The following is a 16,653-nucleotide window of genomic DNA, read 5'->3' as shown; positions in this document are numbered from 1 at the left end:
GTAGCATCTCAAGATCTGTGGATCTGGCATGCTTTTTTTGGAACTCCAGGTTCGAAAAATGATATTAATGTGCTTGATCAATCTCCTGTTTTTGATGATATTTTGGAAGGTCGAGCACCGAAGGTCAATTACATAGTAAATGGCCATGAAAAAAATATGGGGTATTATCTCACTGATGGCATATATCCTCAATGGGCGGCATTTGTCAAATCTATTCCAGGTCGACAAACGATGAAGCACAAGTTGTTTGCTTGACATCAAGAGTCCGCGCAAAAAGATGTTGAGCGAGCTTTTGGTGTTTTGCAAGCTCGTTTTGCTTTTATCAAATGCCCATGTCTTATTTGGAATCGTGATATTATGGGGAAAATAATGATTGCTTGCATAATCTTGCATAATATGATAGTGGAAGATGAAAGAAGCACATATTCAAACTATTGTGATCCAGCCGAATTTATTCAAGATCGACTTGGACGAAGTAGTCGTGAGAATGAAGGTGGAGATGCGAATAATGATTTCATATATTCTACGAATAGGATCGCGAGTCTAGCTTCTTACATGAAAAATAAAGCCCAACTTCAAAACAGAGAAGCTCACAAAGCTCTGCTAAACGATTTGGTTGAGCATATATCGGCGAAATTCGGCAATTCCAATTGAATGTCTAGTTTTCATCTTATGTATGATAACTAATTATGTATTTTCAATTTCGTATTTCAATTATTGTAATTTATGTTTTTTTTAAGTTTGTCTCTATAATTTTTAGTTTGTCATTGATTGCGTTTAGTCATAATTTTATTATGCAATAATAAATATTCATGTAATAATATTCTTATTTAAAAAATGATATAAAAATAAATGTATAATAGTGTGGTTGGGTGGTCATTGATAAACCATGAAAATAGGTGTGGTTGGGTTGGATGAATATTGATGATGTGGAAGATGATGTGGAGGAGATAGAAATGAATTAAATATTGAAAAAGTGGATGGTTGGGTTGAGTTGGGTTGGATGGTTGCTGATGGTAACACTAATCAATGTACTAGTCTCTATGTTCTTTTAAGTATCACAAAACTCTCTAACCAACATTGTACTAGAAGACAAGATCTCCATAACAAAACAAAAACGCAGCAAAGATAATAGCCAAGAACTTCGATCGATCCAACACCAACATCTAAAGCTATTAGCAACAAGCAAAAAAAGAAAGACCAAACGAGAAGAATTTGTTAAAGCGAGAGAACAAAATGGAACCAAGAGCAAGACATTATCACAAGCTAAAAAAAGGAATCCTCAAGATACAAAATAGATAAACTGAACCAACATAATTGTGTATTGAAGAAGCCTCTGATGGTTAACTAGTGCATAGCCTTCCCGAGAAAGTCTTTTTTCGAATATAAAAAAGAGCTCGACTAGGTACTGACCATGCCGGGTCGTGAGAATAAGGACATTTCGAACAAAATCAACATATAGAGGTCCATCTTTTCGATTTTAGATAAATGAAATTTCTGAAAGAACGTGGGTACATATAAATGAGAGATCTAGTAAAATAATCTCGATGAATTTTATTATCATGAATAGGAGTATATGAATAAGGATTTTTAAAATTAATTCGATGTAAAATTTAAATTTTGTAAAGAAAATATGAATTTAAAATGTGCTTGGTTATCCTTGTATCAAGGATTATCCAAAATATTAAATTCACATAGAACTGAAAATGTTAGAATCCATTTATCCAAAGGCTATATTTAGTTTGTGTATGAGAAAAATAAGAACCACAATAAAAAAAATGACATGGAAAGAAGCATAAGAGCATCCGTAGCGGTTTGAAAATCTCGTCCGTCCGCGCCAGCGGCACGGCGCTGCTCTTAGCTAAGAGCACGTCCGTGCCGCTGAGCAGCCATACGTGGCGTGTTTTTATTGGCCAACGGCATAGCCGTTGGCAAATTCGAATTTTAATTTATTTTTTTTAAAAACATTCATAAATAATTCAAAATAATACCAAAAAATAAAAAAAATATATTTTTGGATTCCAAAAAAAATAGAGCCGTTTATAGACGTTTTTTTTGGATTTTTGTGATTTTTTTTTTTTAATCTCAAAATCATCTATAAATACACACATTCATCATCCACTTTTCACATCAAATTATCTCTCATTCATACTTTTTCATACTAATCATCTACATCTTCCTCTCTCACCCAAACTCTCTCTAAAAAATTCAAAAATGGATTTCACCAATCTCATTGCGGAAGCGGAGCGCGAAGAACAAGAATATTATGAACAATATCGTGCCGCCTATGAAGCCTATGTCGCCGCCAACGCCCCTCCTCCTCAACCAACTAGAGCAAAACGTCGCTACATCCCTCGTGATCGAGAGGGAGCCCATGAAAGGCTCTTTGCCGACTATTTTTCCGACCAGCCGCGGTATCCACAAGATTACTTTCGGCGCCGTTTTCGCATGTCAAAACGGTTGTTTATGCGTATTGTCAACACATTGTCCACCCGCGTTGAATATTTTCAAGAAGGTGCAGACGCAACCGGTCGGCAAAGTCTCACGGCGTTGCAAAAGTGTACTTGTGCCATCCGACAACTTGCTACTGGGCAAACGGCCGACCTCTTCGACGAGTATTTGCATGTCGGTGAATCAACTGGAATCCTATGCCTCAAGTATTTTTGCGACGGCGTTCGTTCTGCTTTCGGCGAGGAATTCCTTCGGGCACCCACCACCGACGATTGTCTACGGTTGCTTCGTCTTCACGAAACAGTCCACGGTTTTCCCGGTATGCTAGGCAGCATTGACTGCATGCATTGGAAGTGGAAGAATTCTACGACTGCTTGGAGGGGGCAACGACTTGAACGTGCTATATTCTTCACCACTCTTCGATGATGTTTTGAATGGTGTAGCACCGGCGATCGACTTCACCGTCAACGGAAATGCATACCACATGGGTTACTATCTCGCCGATGGTATCTACCCAAGGTGGTCGACTTTCGTGAAGTCGTTCAGCAATCCACAAGAGCCGAGACGGATTCTTTTTGCGCAGCGTCAAGAGTCTGCTCGGAAAGACGTCGAAAGAGCTTTTGGTGTCCTTCAAGGCCGATTCAACATTGTGAAGTCCCCTTCTCGGCTTTGGTACGTTAAGAATATCGCCGACATCATGTACACGTGCATTATCTTGCACAACATGATTATAGCTGACGAACGACCGATGGCGGGTAACTTTTACGACGAGGATGAAGCCGGAAGCTCAACCGCGAGGTCTCCCCCACGCCGAGGTGTGCATACGACGGTGAACGAGAGGATGGAAAGAAGACACACAATGCGCGATACAAGAGCCCACACTGAGCTACAAAAAGATCTAATCAATCACATTTGGGCGAAATTCGGCAACGAGTAGTGTAATTTTTAATTTTTAGGATTTTATTTGTGTAATTTTTAATTTTTAGGATTTTAATTATGCAATTTTTAATTATTTTGTAATTTGTAATAGTATTTCGGATATTTTAATGCATTTTAATATTGTGAAAATGTTTTTATTTAAATTGAATAATAGAATGGTGGGACCCTTGAGCTTGTCCTTAGCTAAGAGCACGGATGTAGGTGTTGTGCTCTTAGCTAAGGACAAGCAGTAAAAGTGAGTCCGGACTCACTTCCATGCTCTTAGCTAAGAGCACGAATGGAAATGCTCTAAAGATATTTGACACGTAACAATGGACTGTTGCAAATAATTGGGGTGTACAATGGATTACCACATGTGATCTTGTCTAATTTTGATACCAACTACATGACTATTTTTCAATTTACTTTTTATAATTTTTATACAATAGAAAGCTCTTCAATAAAAATTATTGTTAATTATCATCATCATCATTATTATTATTGTTAATTTAACCAAAGCTAGGCTGTGTAAAATTTAAAATAATGAGAAATATTAATAAAGGTGATAGTACATTTTTTGTAGCATTAAATAGTTGTAAAATAGTGAAATCAACAGCGAAACACGACTCGGGATAAGATCATGAATTCATTCAATAAAAAATCATGAATTCATTGAAAAAAGTGACGAATATATTGTAGATCTACGTAATCTAAGGATTATAAATGACACCTAGCTAATTTATAATCTAAAACTGTTTTGTACTTCGTCTATTTGAAATCAAGGACACTTAGTAGATTTATAGGTGAGCCACAAGTCAAGTAGATTAGTCCCATAGATGCAGGCCCCTCTCTCAACATTTATTTTTGTAATAGTACTATAAAACAGTGAAATTAATAGTGAGAAAAGATGTGACATAATAAACTATAGTATGTAAGAGTAACATAAGACCATGAATTTAGTCAATAAGGTGATGAATTTTCATAACCAAAAGATTGTAAATGAGTTATAATTAATTCTGGAATTATGTTATAGTGTTGTGCTTATGATCAATTTTCCCATTTTTGACTTAATTAAGGCCATTTTTGAAGCCACATTATCGATGGGAGATATTCAGAATATATACAATTGTGTGTTTAATACATTTTAACTTTTGGTCAGCTTAAGTTTGATGATAAATAGTTGGCTTCATTTATTGCACATCTATAAATGTGTATGCATCATTCCATGCAACTGTCAAACTCAAATTGCCATGGCTTCTAAAATTTTGTTGGTGTGTAGTTTTCTTATTTTGAGCTTGTGTTTTGGTGGTGCAAGAACTCAGGGTCTATCAAGGAATTACTATGATATTTCATGTCCTAATTTGGCACCTATTGTCAGAACACAGCTCAAGAAAGTCTTCAAGAATGATATCGGCCAAGCTGCCGGATTGCTTCGGCTCCATTTCCACGATTGTTTTGTCCAAGTAAGTAAATTTAAACGACGAACCATTGTTGATCTTTGTTTTTTCTTTTTTTAAAGTAAATTTTGCTAGTCAATTTTTTATTCTTTATACATAATTGTGATCTCACTGGTCTATTTGTAAAAATCCTGGCTTCGGCTCGGTGCATATTATTTTATTTATGGGAATGATGTAAGTATATGTGCAGGGGTGTGATGGGTCGGTGCTGCTAGATGGGTCGGCGAGCGGGCCGGGCGAACAGTCGGCGCCGCCAAATCTGAGCCTGAGGGCGGAGGCGTTCAAGATTATCAACGATCTCCGGCGAAGGGTTCATGACAAGTGTGGTAGGGTTGTGTCTTGTGCGGATATTTTGGCCGTTGCTGCGCGTGATGCTGTTTCCCTCGTAAGTGCTTCATTCTAGATTTCTTCCATCTCGTATTCTAGTGTTACAACAAGATGAGCACGCAGATATATATTGCACGCGCAAACGTGCTTGAGCACGCTCTTCGTGGGATAATCACAATGCGCCATAGGAAGTGATTTATGGAGCAATATTCTTGTCAAAACTTGAAAAATCTGATTTTTAAACCTATATTACACTACTTGATTCTTCACACATTTTTCTCTCCTTCATAGTAATTTTTAATTTTAATCCTTATTTTAAATCAACTTACATATGAAATCATACTTCAGTATCGATGTCATATTCAATCTTCATTGGCTGCATACTTCAGTCAGGTTGTTGACTGTTGATATCAACCTTACACCTGATTATGTGCCCTGTTAATTGTTAAAATTTCAACTATTTTGACTTGAGGTTAATTGTTAAAATTAATGCAAAAAATGTTAATTTTCAACTACTATACATCAAAGTTTTGCTTTAGGTGCGGCAGGAAATATGATTTTTAAAATTTAGTACTCCATTTTAGACGTCAGAAAGTTTTAGGAGTGTTTGGCAATTTGGGAATTTTAAAAGATAGCCCAAATAGTGAAATAAAGTAAAATATAAAACGAGAACTTTCAATTTATAAATATAAATTGAAAAATTGATGACGCTGGTCCAATTCTTTAATACCCATTTATGTCACTTGGATCCATTGTCCTAATATCATTTCCGACCACACTTCAAAAAATAAATTTTGGTGTAAAAAGTTTCTCTGACCACCAAACTCAAATCTATTTTTGATATTTTTTTTTAAAACAACATTAAATATGGTGTTATTGCAAAAATTTTGTGAGGCAAACTCAAATATGATGTAAATTTTAAATTTGGTGTAAATGGTTGGAGTAAAACTAGTTTTTGGTGTGACGTATATTCAAAAATGGATTTGAGTTTGGTGTAAATAGTTGAAGATGATCGTATTAAAAATTGGGGGGCGTCGTTGCTACTCATCTACCAATATAGCCTCTCATCCAACCTTTTGACCTTTAATATCACAAATACATGAATAATATTTTATTTTTAATACAAAATCATAGAGTAGTATTTGATTGCATTACCATAATCAAATCACAATACAATGCAGCAGGACTGTAGGAGTATAGAATTTGACCATACATTTTTTTGTATAACACCTACTCCTAACTCCTATTATAAATTTTGGGATGTATACATGTATCAGTCAGGCGGACCAGACTACTACATTCCCTTGGGGCGCCGCGACTCCCTCAACTTCGCCACCGTCAATGAAACCATAGCCAACCTCCCGCCGCCCACCAGCAACACCTCGGCCCTCCTCACATCCCTGGCCCGCAAGAACTTCTCCGCCACGGACGTCGTGGCGCTATCAGGCGGCCACACCATCGGCATTGCCCATTGCCCCTCCTTCGCTGGCCGCCTCTACCCTCAGGACCCCTCCATGGACAAGACATTTGCCAACAACCTGAAAGCCACTTGCCCCACCACCAACTCCACCAACACCACCGTCAACGACCTCCGCTCGCCCAACACGTTCGACAACAAATACTACGTCGACCTCATGAACCGCCAGGGTCTCTTCACCTCCGACCAAGACCTCTACACCGATCCCAGGACCCGCCCCACTGTCACCGCCTTCGCCGTCAACCAAACGTTGTTCTTCGATAAGTTTGTTGCCGCCATGATCAAGATGTCCCTGCTTGGCGTGATCACGGGGAGCCAGGGCGAGGTCCGCGCCAATTGTTCGGCTAGAAATGCATACTCTGTCTTGGTCTCTTCCGTTGGAGAAGCGGAGGAGGCGCGGTCCGGTTTTTAAGGGCTTTTATGTAAATTCCGCCCAATGTAATGATAAATAAACAACCTTGTTGTATATATGCAAGTTGGTTATCAATAACTTATGGCTCATTTCATACATAATATGAGATAAGGTGCGATAGATTTGACTGAGATATATTTTTATCGTTCAAGAATTCTAAATGATCCAATCTCCACTACATGGATGATTAGTGACACTAGGCTTTAGTTGATCGTACGTATCTTAGCACTGGCCAACGGAGGTAGATTCCCGATGTTTCTAGCTAGCAACATTCGTTCGATCTTGAAATAGCGACAAGAGGCAACTACTCATCCTTATCATCATCATCTCCCTTTTTCTTCTTCTTTCTGTGATCGCCTTACTCTACTACTCCTATGCCTGTCAAATTATCACAAATTAATCAAGATTCAAGTCCCTTCATCAAGCTCAATCATACTCACGTTCGCCTCTCGTTTATTGGGACTTGATCCTTGTCCTCAGCTCGGATATCCGGCAAGCCAGAGGGTCCGCATGCCAAAGGACTACTCTGAAAGAACTGCTACCACAAACACAAACTATGGATGAATCAGTTCAAAGATTACAGATAGATATAGAAAACCAAATTTGCAGAAAACCTCGTTTTCGAGAGCAGAAGCTGCAGAGCCACGAAGGGACGGACGGAGAGCTAGCAGAACGGTTAAAAGAGCCATAGCAGAAGAAGGGAAGTTCCTGCACTTCTCAGCAAGGCTGGATTTGTAGGTCTTTGCAGGGTTGATTAGAGATGTGGAGAGCTTCAGTCCTTTGAAATATTCATCTGGTGGAGTGCCACACAGCTTGAAGATTATGTGGACTTGCTCAGCCTTAAAAAACATGCATAGATAATAAAATAAAAGACACTATTTTCATGTAAATACATGAGCTTTCAACATTTTCTGAATTTTCTCCCAAAAATGTGTGTTTTTTTACAAAAGAAGAATTGAAGTATTACCTCTGTTCTACCAGGCAGAATTGGTCTACCGGCAAACATCTCCGCCATGAGGCAACCAACGCTCCAGAGATCAATGCCAACTCCGTAATCCGTGGAGCCGAGAAGCAGCTCTGGAGCTCTGTACCAAAGCGTCACGACACAGCTGGTCAGAGGCCGTTTTCTTCTCTTCGGATCGATCAAATTCGCCAGCCCAAAATCTGCAAGCTTGAGTGTGCCGTTCTTGTTTATTAGTAGATTCGACGGCTTAATGTCTCTGTGCAGTACACCGCGCTCGTGGCAGTGGCGAAGGCCGGAAAGCAGCTGCTGCATGTAGCATTTGATCTGCACAACACCACTGCATTGCGTAAAAAGGGAAAAATACACATTTCATGACCAGACAAGAAGATCAACCTGTGATTGCGTTAGCCTCTCTTCCGGCCTAGACAGGATTCTCGAGAGATCGGAGTGCATGTATTCGAAGCCGATTTTAGTCCTTATGCAGGGGAGAGGCCTTGTTTTGTTGATTCTTGAATCATATCACATCATACATTGTTTACTTTTTTTCAAACAAGAACATCGAACAAGAAAGAATTCACATAGACTTAGATTCTTCCGCTGATTTTGAAGCCTTCTTCCATCAAAATCTATGAGTTTAGCGGTTGGCTGTTTTCACATTTACTTTCACAGTAACTTATACTCTTTATTAATTTTTGGGATATTTCCATTTAAAGTGACGCATTTCTACAAATGTAAGCACACTTGTCTCTACTTTATTCGCTCCACGAAACCAACACAATGACATGAATCGAATCAAATGAAATTTGTAATGTAGAAGGCATATATGAAATTATACAGATGGATGAGTGTAGTGTAATTATACATGTATGTGAAAAATGTTGAGCAAACATAGAAAAGAAAGTGGCGTTACAAAGCAGATTAGAAGATGGGGAAAAGAAGGAGATATCAATCAAGATCAAGAATTCCAAAATTGGAGAGGAGGATTTTGAGTTGATCCACAAAATCTGAACCAGTTGCATACTCTGTTAGCATTCCCACAGCAAAACCAAACATTGCCCATCTGCATCACCAACAAATTTATTCACATTACATCATCACAAAATAAAAACATGATTATTTTTCATGGACAAATGAAGTACTAGTATGTTTTTAGGAAAATTATAGTACTTTAAATCATGCCAATTAAACAGTAACTTTTATACGATTAGCAAAACTGTCCCACTAGACTAATTTTGGGTAAAATTGGTGTTGTGGAAGCCGGATAATTTGTTTACAACCGTGGTTTGCAACTCACCACGATGTGTTAACCGAATTGGGGCTCACATCAGTACATATAAGTGTCATCTCATTAGATAAACGTCGCATAATTGTTGAAAAAATAGTCTCATATGACAATTACAAACTAGAGTAAAGTTAGAGTACATGATTGATCATAAGTCTCAAAGTTAAAATTAGCCTTTGCTTGAGTATATCCCATTTTGTCCTCAATAAAGCTAGAATTGTTAAAGAAAAAAGTGCAAAAATCCATTCTTTAACTACTCCTAAACAAAGCTAGAACAGAGAAACAAGAACAACAACAAAAAGGTTCTGTCTACACATTCAAATTGCAATTTGTAACACAGTAAATTGATCAAGAAATAACCTGCCATTGGAGATCTCATTCTTGGCAATGAAACCAAAAAATGGACCTTGATCGACTGTCTGCAGCTTCTTCTGCTTGAAGTATTCCTGCAGCTCCTTCGCCTTCTGCCTCTGAAATTCCAACGTTATCACATTCTTGTCCTGCACCACTGCTGCCGGCGGCGGCGGAGATGGAGACGGAGACGGAGACGGAGAAGGCGGCACCGGCTTCACCGGCGTGGGAGCGGTGGGTCTCCGGAAAGGGCCGTCGGCTTGAGAGCTCCTAATGGTGAATCTGAGGGAAGAGGAAGACGGTGGTGATGATGAAGGGGTGCGGAGTTTGATGCATGGAAATGAAGGTGATGAAGCGACTGACATTTTTTTGTTTGTGATTGTTGGGATTGAGATGAGGGTTTTGTGTGGAGGGAGAGGGAGAGAAGATTGTGATTCAGTGATGGTTTCAAAGAGGAAAGTTTTGTGGATAACAAGTGGCCAAGTTTGTGAACATTCTCATGCTTTTGGTTTAGCTATAAAATTAGTCGACTTTGTGGGATCCACTAGGAAGATGATAAAAAGTGAAAGGATTTTTGTATGTTCGGATATTCATATATGAGAGTTTTAATTTCAACAATATAGAAATTATGAAATAAAACCAGATTAATTTAAGTAGCTAGGGTATGATTAATCTATCGGTCACTGTAAGTTTAGTCAAATTTTGATTTTAAAATTTGATGAGAATGTCGTATATCCAATTCAAAAAGTACTACTACTTGATATATCCATGAAAGTGACTTGTTATTAGCTCCTTCAATGAGTATTTGAAAATGAAGAGAAGTTTATCTCAAAAATTTTAAAGTGATAAGGAAATGTATATAGAAATCCTTCATAGCATCAATCAAAGCAAAATTTACAAATCTTTTCAAATGAAACTCTACTTCATATTGACACCTACAAAATATAAATAATGAGACGACTAAATTCCTTGTCCATCCTCTCCAAATCTAAACAACAATATATGAACACCAAAATACAATATTTGCAGCCTCGAAAACAAGAAGGGAAACAAAAAATGCCCATTTCGCTGGAACGGAATGCAAGCAAGAATATGATCAGAATAGGCCAGTGAATAGCCATGACATCTTGCATTACCTCAAACTTTCCTTTTTTCCTGTCATCCGATGATGACACAGCTGGGGGATGATAAAACCAGTACTTCCATTGCTCGGATTTCAGGTGATGTGGCGCACGAAAGGCTTGTCATAATATAAATCAAGCCCATAAGCACCTAAGAAAGATGAAGGACTACATTATTATGCATGAACAACTCTTTGCAGTCGCCTGATCAAATTCATCATCTGATCCATCTTCACTGAAAACACATGAAACAATGAATTAGAAAGAGGAAAGTGAAAGAACTCATTCCCTATTCAAGAAACACATGAGAATTGACAAAATCGAGAGTTGTATTAAAAACCAGGCATATGATTACTAAACTTGGCTACAAGACAACACTCTAAAGCATGTCAAAGGACCATCCAAGAGGTAGATTACTTATCCAACCAAAGAACCAATTTACCATGTATAGACCGAAGTTCCAGGAAACCAAAGAATACTGTTTAGAACTCGCTCTGTCTTCATTATAAGTGCTCATGGCCATGAGCAAGTAGGTATTTTAGAATTAATTGTAGCGTATGGCAAAGTAGTTCTCTAAAATCTTTATTCAAACATGATTTTTAAAGGAATCCTACTAAAACCCACTTCATCAATCTATGCACAAGTATTGTATAAAGCATACCACATGATATGAGCTTTGACTTACTTAAAAGATGAGCTTAAAAAACAATACCTTACGCGAAAGCAGATACCAGATCAACCTAAGCATACAACCTTGCTTTCTAGAACTACACCTAACAAATCATAAATAAATTGAGTTTGCATAAAGGTACCAAATAAAATGACGGATGATACTGTCCCTGCCTTAGACCTCATATAGACAACAAGAATTTCAAACAAGAACAATAGAATAGAGGCAAATTTTGATGTTGTAGTAGCATGCTTGCAGCCAGCACATTAATACACACTCATTAAACATCATTCTTTGCAACTAAATTAGCCGATTGACAACAAAGTTTTAGTTTCTGCAACAATAAAATTAAAACAGAGACAGGAAGCAGTGAAGAAAACACCTTTTGGTATAACTAATTTTCGAATTCTTTAATAACATGCTCAGAGCAAATTCAAAAAAAATTCTCTCACAAATGATACTAATAGTTAGCAAGAAAGATTTAGAATTTTACATCATGGTGCTCATTATATAACAAATAAGCGCTCTTGTTAGATTTTGAACAGGCACATACTACAATGAATCCATTTATGTTTTTGATTAATATTATGCACTGGAAGCTCTTGTTACCTCATCTCAAATTCTCGTATCTCAAAAAGCTCTCCCCCAGTTGTATCTGTCCACTGCACTTTCCTCTTTTCCAATTCACTAGCAACACCTCTGTCCACTTCATGCTTGTTGGAGTTTCCACCATCAACAGCATGAGCAACCGGACCAACAATTGCTGATTTCTTCAAGCTACTCTTAAGGCTAACCACCGTTCTAATATTTTCATTGCAATCAACTGGATCAACAGAATGCACTTGATCTTTACTCTCATCAGTATCTACAGGCTCTGACAAAACTTCTTGGTTTTGAGTTGGTCCAACTTTCAGGGGAGAAGGGTTTTCATGTCCAGCGGCAGGGCGACCAAAGCACACAAAGGAGGCGCACCCACGGACAAGCCGGTTCTTCCCAGGAGCCAGCTGGAGATCAGTCTCTTGGTCTACCAACTGGTACTGGCTCCAAGGTGTTACTCTCATGGGTTCCTTCTCATTTTTCTGTCCCAATAGAAGAAGCGTCAATCCCTTACTATATCCCGAAGCCGATGAAGAGAAAAACCCCCCTCCTTCTACTGCCAATAACATCAGTTCTTCTCATCTATTTCTGCACCATAATTCACCTGCTGTCAAAATCATTCAAATTTCCCACTAAATTCTTAACACAACAGAAACACTACAAAACAATCCAAGTGATGAAAACACAGTTGCAATCTCACATATAAAACAATATGCATTCCCCCAAAATAATTCAGAAGTGGATTATTTCTCAGCTAACAATGCAGCAACTACCAAGATCAACTAAATGAAACATAACCCTAACACAAAACGACAAAGAGAAAAAGGCTCAACAGAAAAAAAGGGGATTCAGTTTTCCTTCCACACTACAGTTGAATTACCTCATGAAAACATAACAACCGAATAAACAACGAATAAATTGAAGAGAGAGTACACTGTCACCTAAAAGTCAATAACATTTATCCACAAATCAGTGAACTGAAAGGTCAAATGTGGAGAAATCAACGCCAATCAACAAAAGCCTAGGCATTTACTTCAGCTACACAGTCACAGTCACAGTCACAGCCGCAGCCGCTATATACACACACGCACGGAAAATAGATACAGATTTGAAGGCGGAAATTACATACATACAGATCTGAGTCGATCTCGAGCGATGAAATCAGCGGGCAAAAATCTGCATCTACAATTGTGAACAGATTTTCCGCCGCATAAATACGAGCAGGAGAATTATGAAGAAATCTAGAGGGTGAAGATTATTCAAACCCAGAATAAAAATGTATTTATTTGCTTATTTATTGGGAGAGAATAGAAGGATAGTTGAGATTAATAAATGTGACAAATTACAGTAATTGAAACTAATGATACTACTAAAAATTAAAGACAGAGGATAGATATGATTAGATAGCGATGGATTCTTTCTGTAATTTATTTGCTGGAAATACTTTGTTTGGTCTGTTTATATAATATAATTTGAGGTAATTATGGGCTGGGAAATATATATTCTTTGATCAATAAACAATTTCAATAGTATAGGAGTATATTTTACTATTAAATTCTCCCTTGTAAGTATTTAATTCTCTGTTTTTTTTCGAATCTTTGAATTATTTAATTATTATGTTTTATAATTTTTGTATTGAATCATTTGACTATTAATACTCCATATGTTTTTTTTAGTTTGTTGTTAATGTCCCTGGACTCCCTAATGTTGTCGTTAACTGTTGCGTCTTAGTTAAAGAATTTTTCACTTGATTTCTTTTTTTTAGAGCAAGCGTTGAACGCACTATTTATTGGGGTGGACTTAGAGTGTTGGATTGATGGTACCTCATGGCTCGCGAACCCATGATATACTACATTATCTGATGAATTCAAGCATATCATGAGTTTTAAGTGAATCTCACTTTCGTAATAGTACTAGTATAATTTATGAAGAATTCACCAAAAATATAGAAATGATAGTAGTAGTAGTGGTAATTTTAAATGCGAAGGTCTATTATCCAATCCAGCAATCGCATAAATTATACTAGTGGCTAGCAATTTATTTTTCTAATCATAGTTTAGAGCACTCCCAATGGAGGTGGCGAATTCTCGGCGATAAATCGCCGATTATCGCCGAATTATCGCCGGCCATTGTGGCGAAGTCGGCGATAATTCGGCGATAATGTTACCGTTGCTTCGCCGAGTGGCGATTTATCGCCGGATTATCGCCGAGCGATCGCCGGCCACTGTGGGCGACGCTCGGCGATAATCGGCGATTTTTAAAATTTTTTTTTTTTTTTTTGGCCGAACGGCTATTTTATCCCACCCCTATAAATATTTCATCCTCTTCCTCCATTCATCACCCACAAACTTCATTCACACAAATTTTCAATCTTTTTTCTCTCCATCTTTATTAAATGAGTTCTGATTCATCGTCTCGTGCTCAGTCCGACGAGGAAATATCACATTCTTCTTCCGAAGAAGAGGTACCTCCCGCTCCCACCGGATGGGATGTAGCGGGTTTCGCCAACAACCCAATCAACAACTATATCTCCCGCTGCATACAAAGCGAGATCGCTCGAATGCAGCAGCCACCCCCCCAACGGCCAATCCGCCGGCGGCGCCGATACATCCCTCGCAACCACACTGGTGCGCACGATCGGCTGTTCGCCGATTATTTCGCGGAGGAACCACGTTATCCGGCAGATGTATTTCGTCGCCGGTTCAGAATGCGCCGCTCCCTCTTCCTGCGCATTGTTAATGCGTTGTCCGCGCGTTACCCCGAGTTCCGGCTCCAGCGAGACGCAGCAGGGAAGCCCGGACTATCGCCCCTACAGAAATGCACTGTTGCCATCCGGCAGTTGGCATATGGAGGGTCCGCCGACATGTTCGATGAGTATCTGCAATGCGGCGAGACGACTGGCAACGAGTGCCTGAAGAATTTCTGTCAGGGCGTGCGAGAGATATTTGGGGAGCACTACCTTCGCTCGCCGGACGCAGCTGACTGCCAGTTCCTACTGGATTGGCACTGGAGGACCCACGGCTTTCCGGGGATGCTCGGCAGCATCGACTGTATGCACTGGCAGTGGAAGAACTGCCCAACCGCGTGGCGAGGCCAGTTTACTACCGGCTACAAAGGTACGCATCCCACCATCATTCTTGAAGCCGTTGCCGACCAACGGCTTTGGATTTGGCATGCTTATTTTGGTATAGCCGGGTCGAACAACGACCTAAATGTTCTCAATTCCTCGCCCCTTTTCAACGAGCGGATCAACGGATTAGGCCCCTCCATCGAATTCACGGCCAATGGCAATGTGCATAACATGGGGTACTACCTGGCTGACGGCATCTATCCGCAATGGCCCGTGTTTCTGAAGACGATCAGATGCCCACTCGGAGATAGAAGAAGGTATTTTGCCCGAGCGCAAGAGTCTGCGCGCAAGGATGTGGAGAGGGCATTTGGGGTGCTCCAATCGCGATTTGCACTGGTAAAGGGTCCGACGCGCTTTTTCTACCAGGGGGATATTGCCGATATCATGTATGCGTGCATCATCATGCATAACATGATCATCGAAGATGAACACGAAGGCGTCCTCGACGTCACCAACGACCCAAGTGTTGCATCATCGAGTCACGGTGTCTCAACCGAGTCCGCCCGCCAGGGTGTACCGCACAACGAACATGAACGGTTCCAGGCGTTCATGGACATACACCAGAAGGAGGCCCATCAAGCACTACAACACGATATCATCGAAGAATTGTGGGCAAATAGAAACCGCGCCCACCGCCCTTGAATTTTTTTTTCTTTGAATTTTTTTTTTGATTTTTTATTTCCATTCGTGTACTTTTTTTTTTTTTAATTTTCTTCGTTGTAATGTGTACCCGTGTTTAATACAACGAACTTTATTACTATTTATTTGATTTATCTTTATAAATTAAATAAGCTAGCTTTATTATATATAAAAATAAAACAATTAAATTAGTGATGATGTAAAAATGAAATGTTGAGTTAGGGAGAAATAAGGGAGAAATAAGGGAGAAACCATTGTAGGGGTTGGCTAAAAACTGGGGATAAAATGTGATGCTGATGTGGCGCTGATGTGGCAGGAGTTAGGGAGAAATAAGGGAGAAATAAGGGAACTCCATTGGGAGTGCTCTTAGGAAGTTAGTAACATCTATAGTATATAATATGTAGGTCAAATTCAAACCAGTCAACATCCCACATTTACTTGTGGGTTAAATATAATCACACTTTGCAGTATTTAAGTAAGAAAATAAACGTGGACTTAACTCAATTAATACTAATTTATAATTCATTTTAAAAAAGATGAAATAAAAGGCGTCGTTTGAATATGATTTCTCGCATTCTCAAATAAAATAAAAATAAATAAATTAATAATAAATAAGAAATAAAGCAAGATTACTGCATAATCTATTGCGTTTAACTTTAAAAATTTTCAAGAAAGAGTCATAGTACACGATTATTATGTTTATAGGATCGATCTTGTGAAATACTGCTATAAGGTATTGTCGTTTTTTGGTACAATGTGTATAACATATTTTTTCGTCAAAATCAAATTAAGGTAATTTGTTTACAAAAATTTAGCCCCATTTTTTTTAATTGAATAAAAAAACTATCAAGAAATTT

The 16,653-nt window shown here is 38.7% G+C and overlaps 4 protein-coding genes across 9 annotated transcripts; 1 reads left to right on the top strand and 3 right to left on the bottom strand.

Annotated features, from left to right (window-relative positions):
* The first annotated feature begins 4,404 nt into the window (after positions 1-4,404).
* Positions 4,405-7,120, top strand: LOC125221365 (peroxidase 12-like). The gene is made up of 3 exons (XM_089058180.1): positions 4,405-4,832; positions 5,017-5,211; positions 6,431-7,120. The coding sequence occupies exons 1-3, from the start codon at positions 4,539-4,541 to the stop codon at positions 7,040-7,042; spliced, it is 1,101 nt and encodes a 366-aa protein (XP_088914306.1). The 5' UTR covers positions 4,405-4,538; the 3' UTR covers positions 7,043-7,120.
* A 71-nt stretch (positions 7,121-7,191) lies between these two features.
* Positions 7,192-8,659, bottom strand: LOC125221366 (putative serine/threonine-protein kinase At1g54610). Its single transcript, XM_089058187.1, has 5 exons — positions 8,400-8,659; positions 8,010-8,330; positions 7,657-7,881; positions 7,483-7,577; positions 7,192-7,420 (listed from the first exon to the last, which is right to left on the bottom strand). Exons 1-5 carry the CDS (start codon positions 8,457-8,459, stop codon positions 7,366-7,368), a joined length of 756 nt encoding a protein of 251 aa, XP_088914313.1. The 5' UTR covers positions 8,460-8,659; the 3' UTR covers positions 7,192-7,365.
* Positions 8,660-8,789: 130 nt separating this feature from the next.
* Positions 8,790-10,124, bottom strand: OHP2 (one-helix protein 2). The gene is made up of 2 exons (XM_048121294.2): positions 9,649-10,124; positions 8,790-9,066 (listed from the first exon to the last, which is right to left on the bottom strand). The coding sequence occupies exons 1-2, from the start codon at positions 10,002-10,004 to the stop codon at positions 8,952-8,954; spliced, it is 471 nt and encodes a 156-aa protein (XP_047977251.1). The 5' UTR covers positions 10,005-10,124; the 3' UTR covers positions 8,790-8,951.
* A 358-nt stretch (positions 10,125-10,482) lies between these two features.
* Positions 10,483-13,315, bottom strand: LOC125218783 (uncharacterized). 6 transcript variants are annotated; one of them, XM_048120545.2, is made up of 3 exons: positions 13,157-13,315; positions 12,040-12,615; positions 10,483-10,995 (listed from the first exon to the last, which is right to left on the bottom strand). In XM_048120545.2, exons 2-3 carry the CDS (start codon positions 12,594-12,596, stop codon positions 10,929-10,931), a joined length of 624 nt encoding a protein of 207 aa, XP_047976502.1. In that variant the 5' UTR covers positions 12,597-12,615; positions 13,157-13,315; the 3' UTR covers positions 10,483-10,928. The 6 variants fall into 6 exon arrangements, with proteins under 6 accessions (XP_047976502.1, XP_047976504.1, XP_047976503.1 ...); XM_048120547.2 differs by having other exon boundaries at positions 12,040-12,634; positions 13,157-13,312; XM_048120546.2 differs by having other exon boundaries at positions 12,040-12,631; positions 13,157-13,312.
* Between the last annotated feature and the right edge of the window lie 3,338 nt (positions 13,316-16,653).

Source organism: Salvia hispanica, chromosome 1 (genome assembly GCF_029641045.1).
Source record: "Salvia hispanica isolate PSC_SH4W2 chromosome 1, Shi_PSC_v1, whole genome shotgun sequence".
In the NCBI taxonomy this organism is placed as follows: Eukaryota; Viridiplantae; Streptophyta; class Magnoliopsida; order Lamiales; family Lamiaceae; genus Salvia; species Salvia hispanica.
Note: the sequence above shows the minus strand (reverse complement) of the source record. Positions and strands in the feature narration are given on the sequence as shown.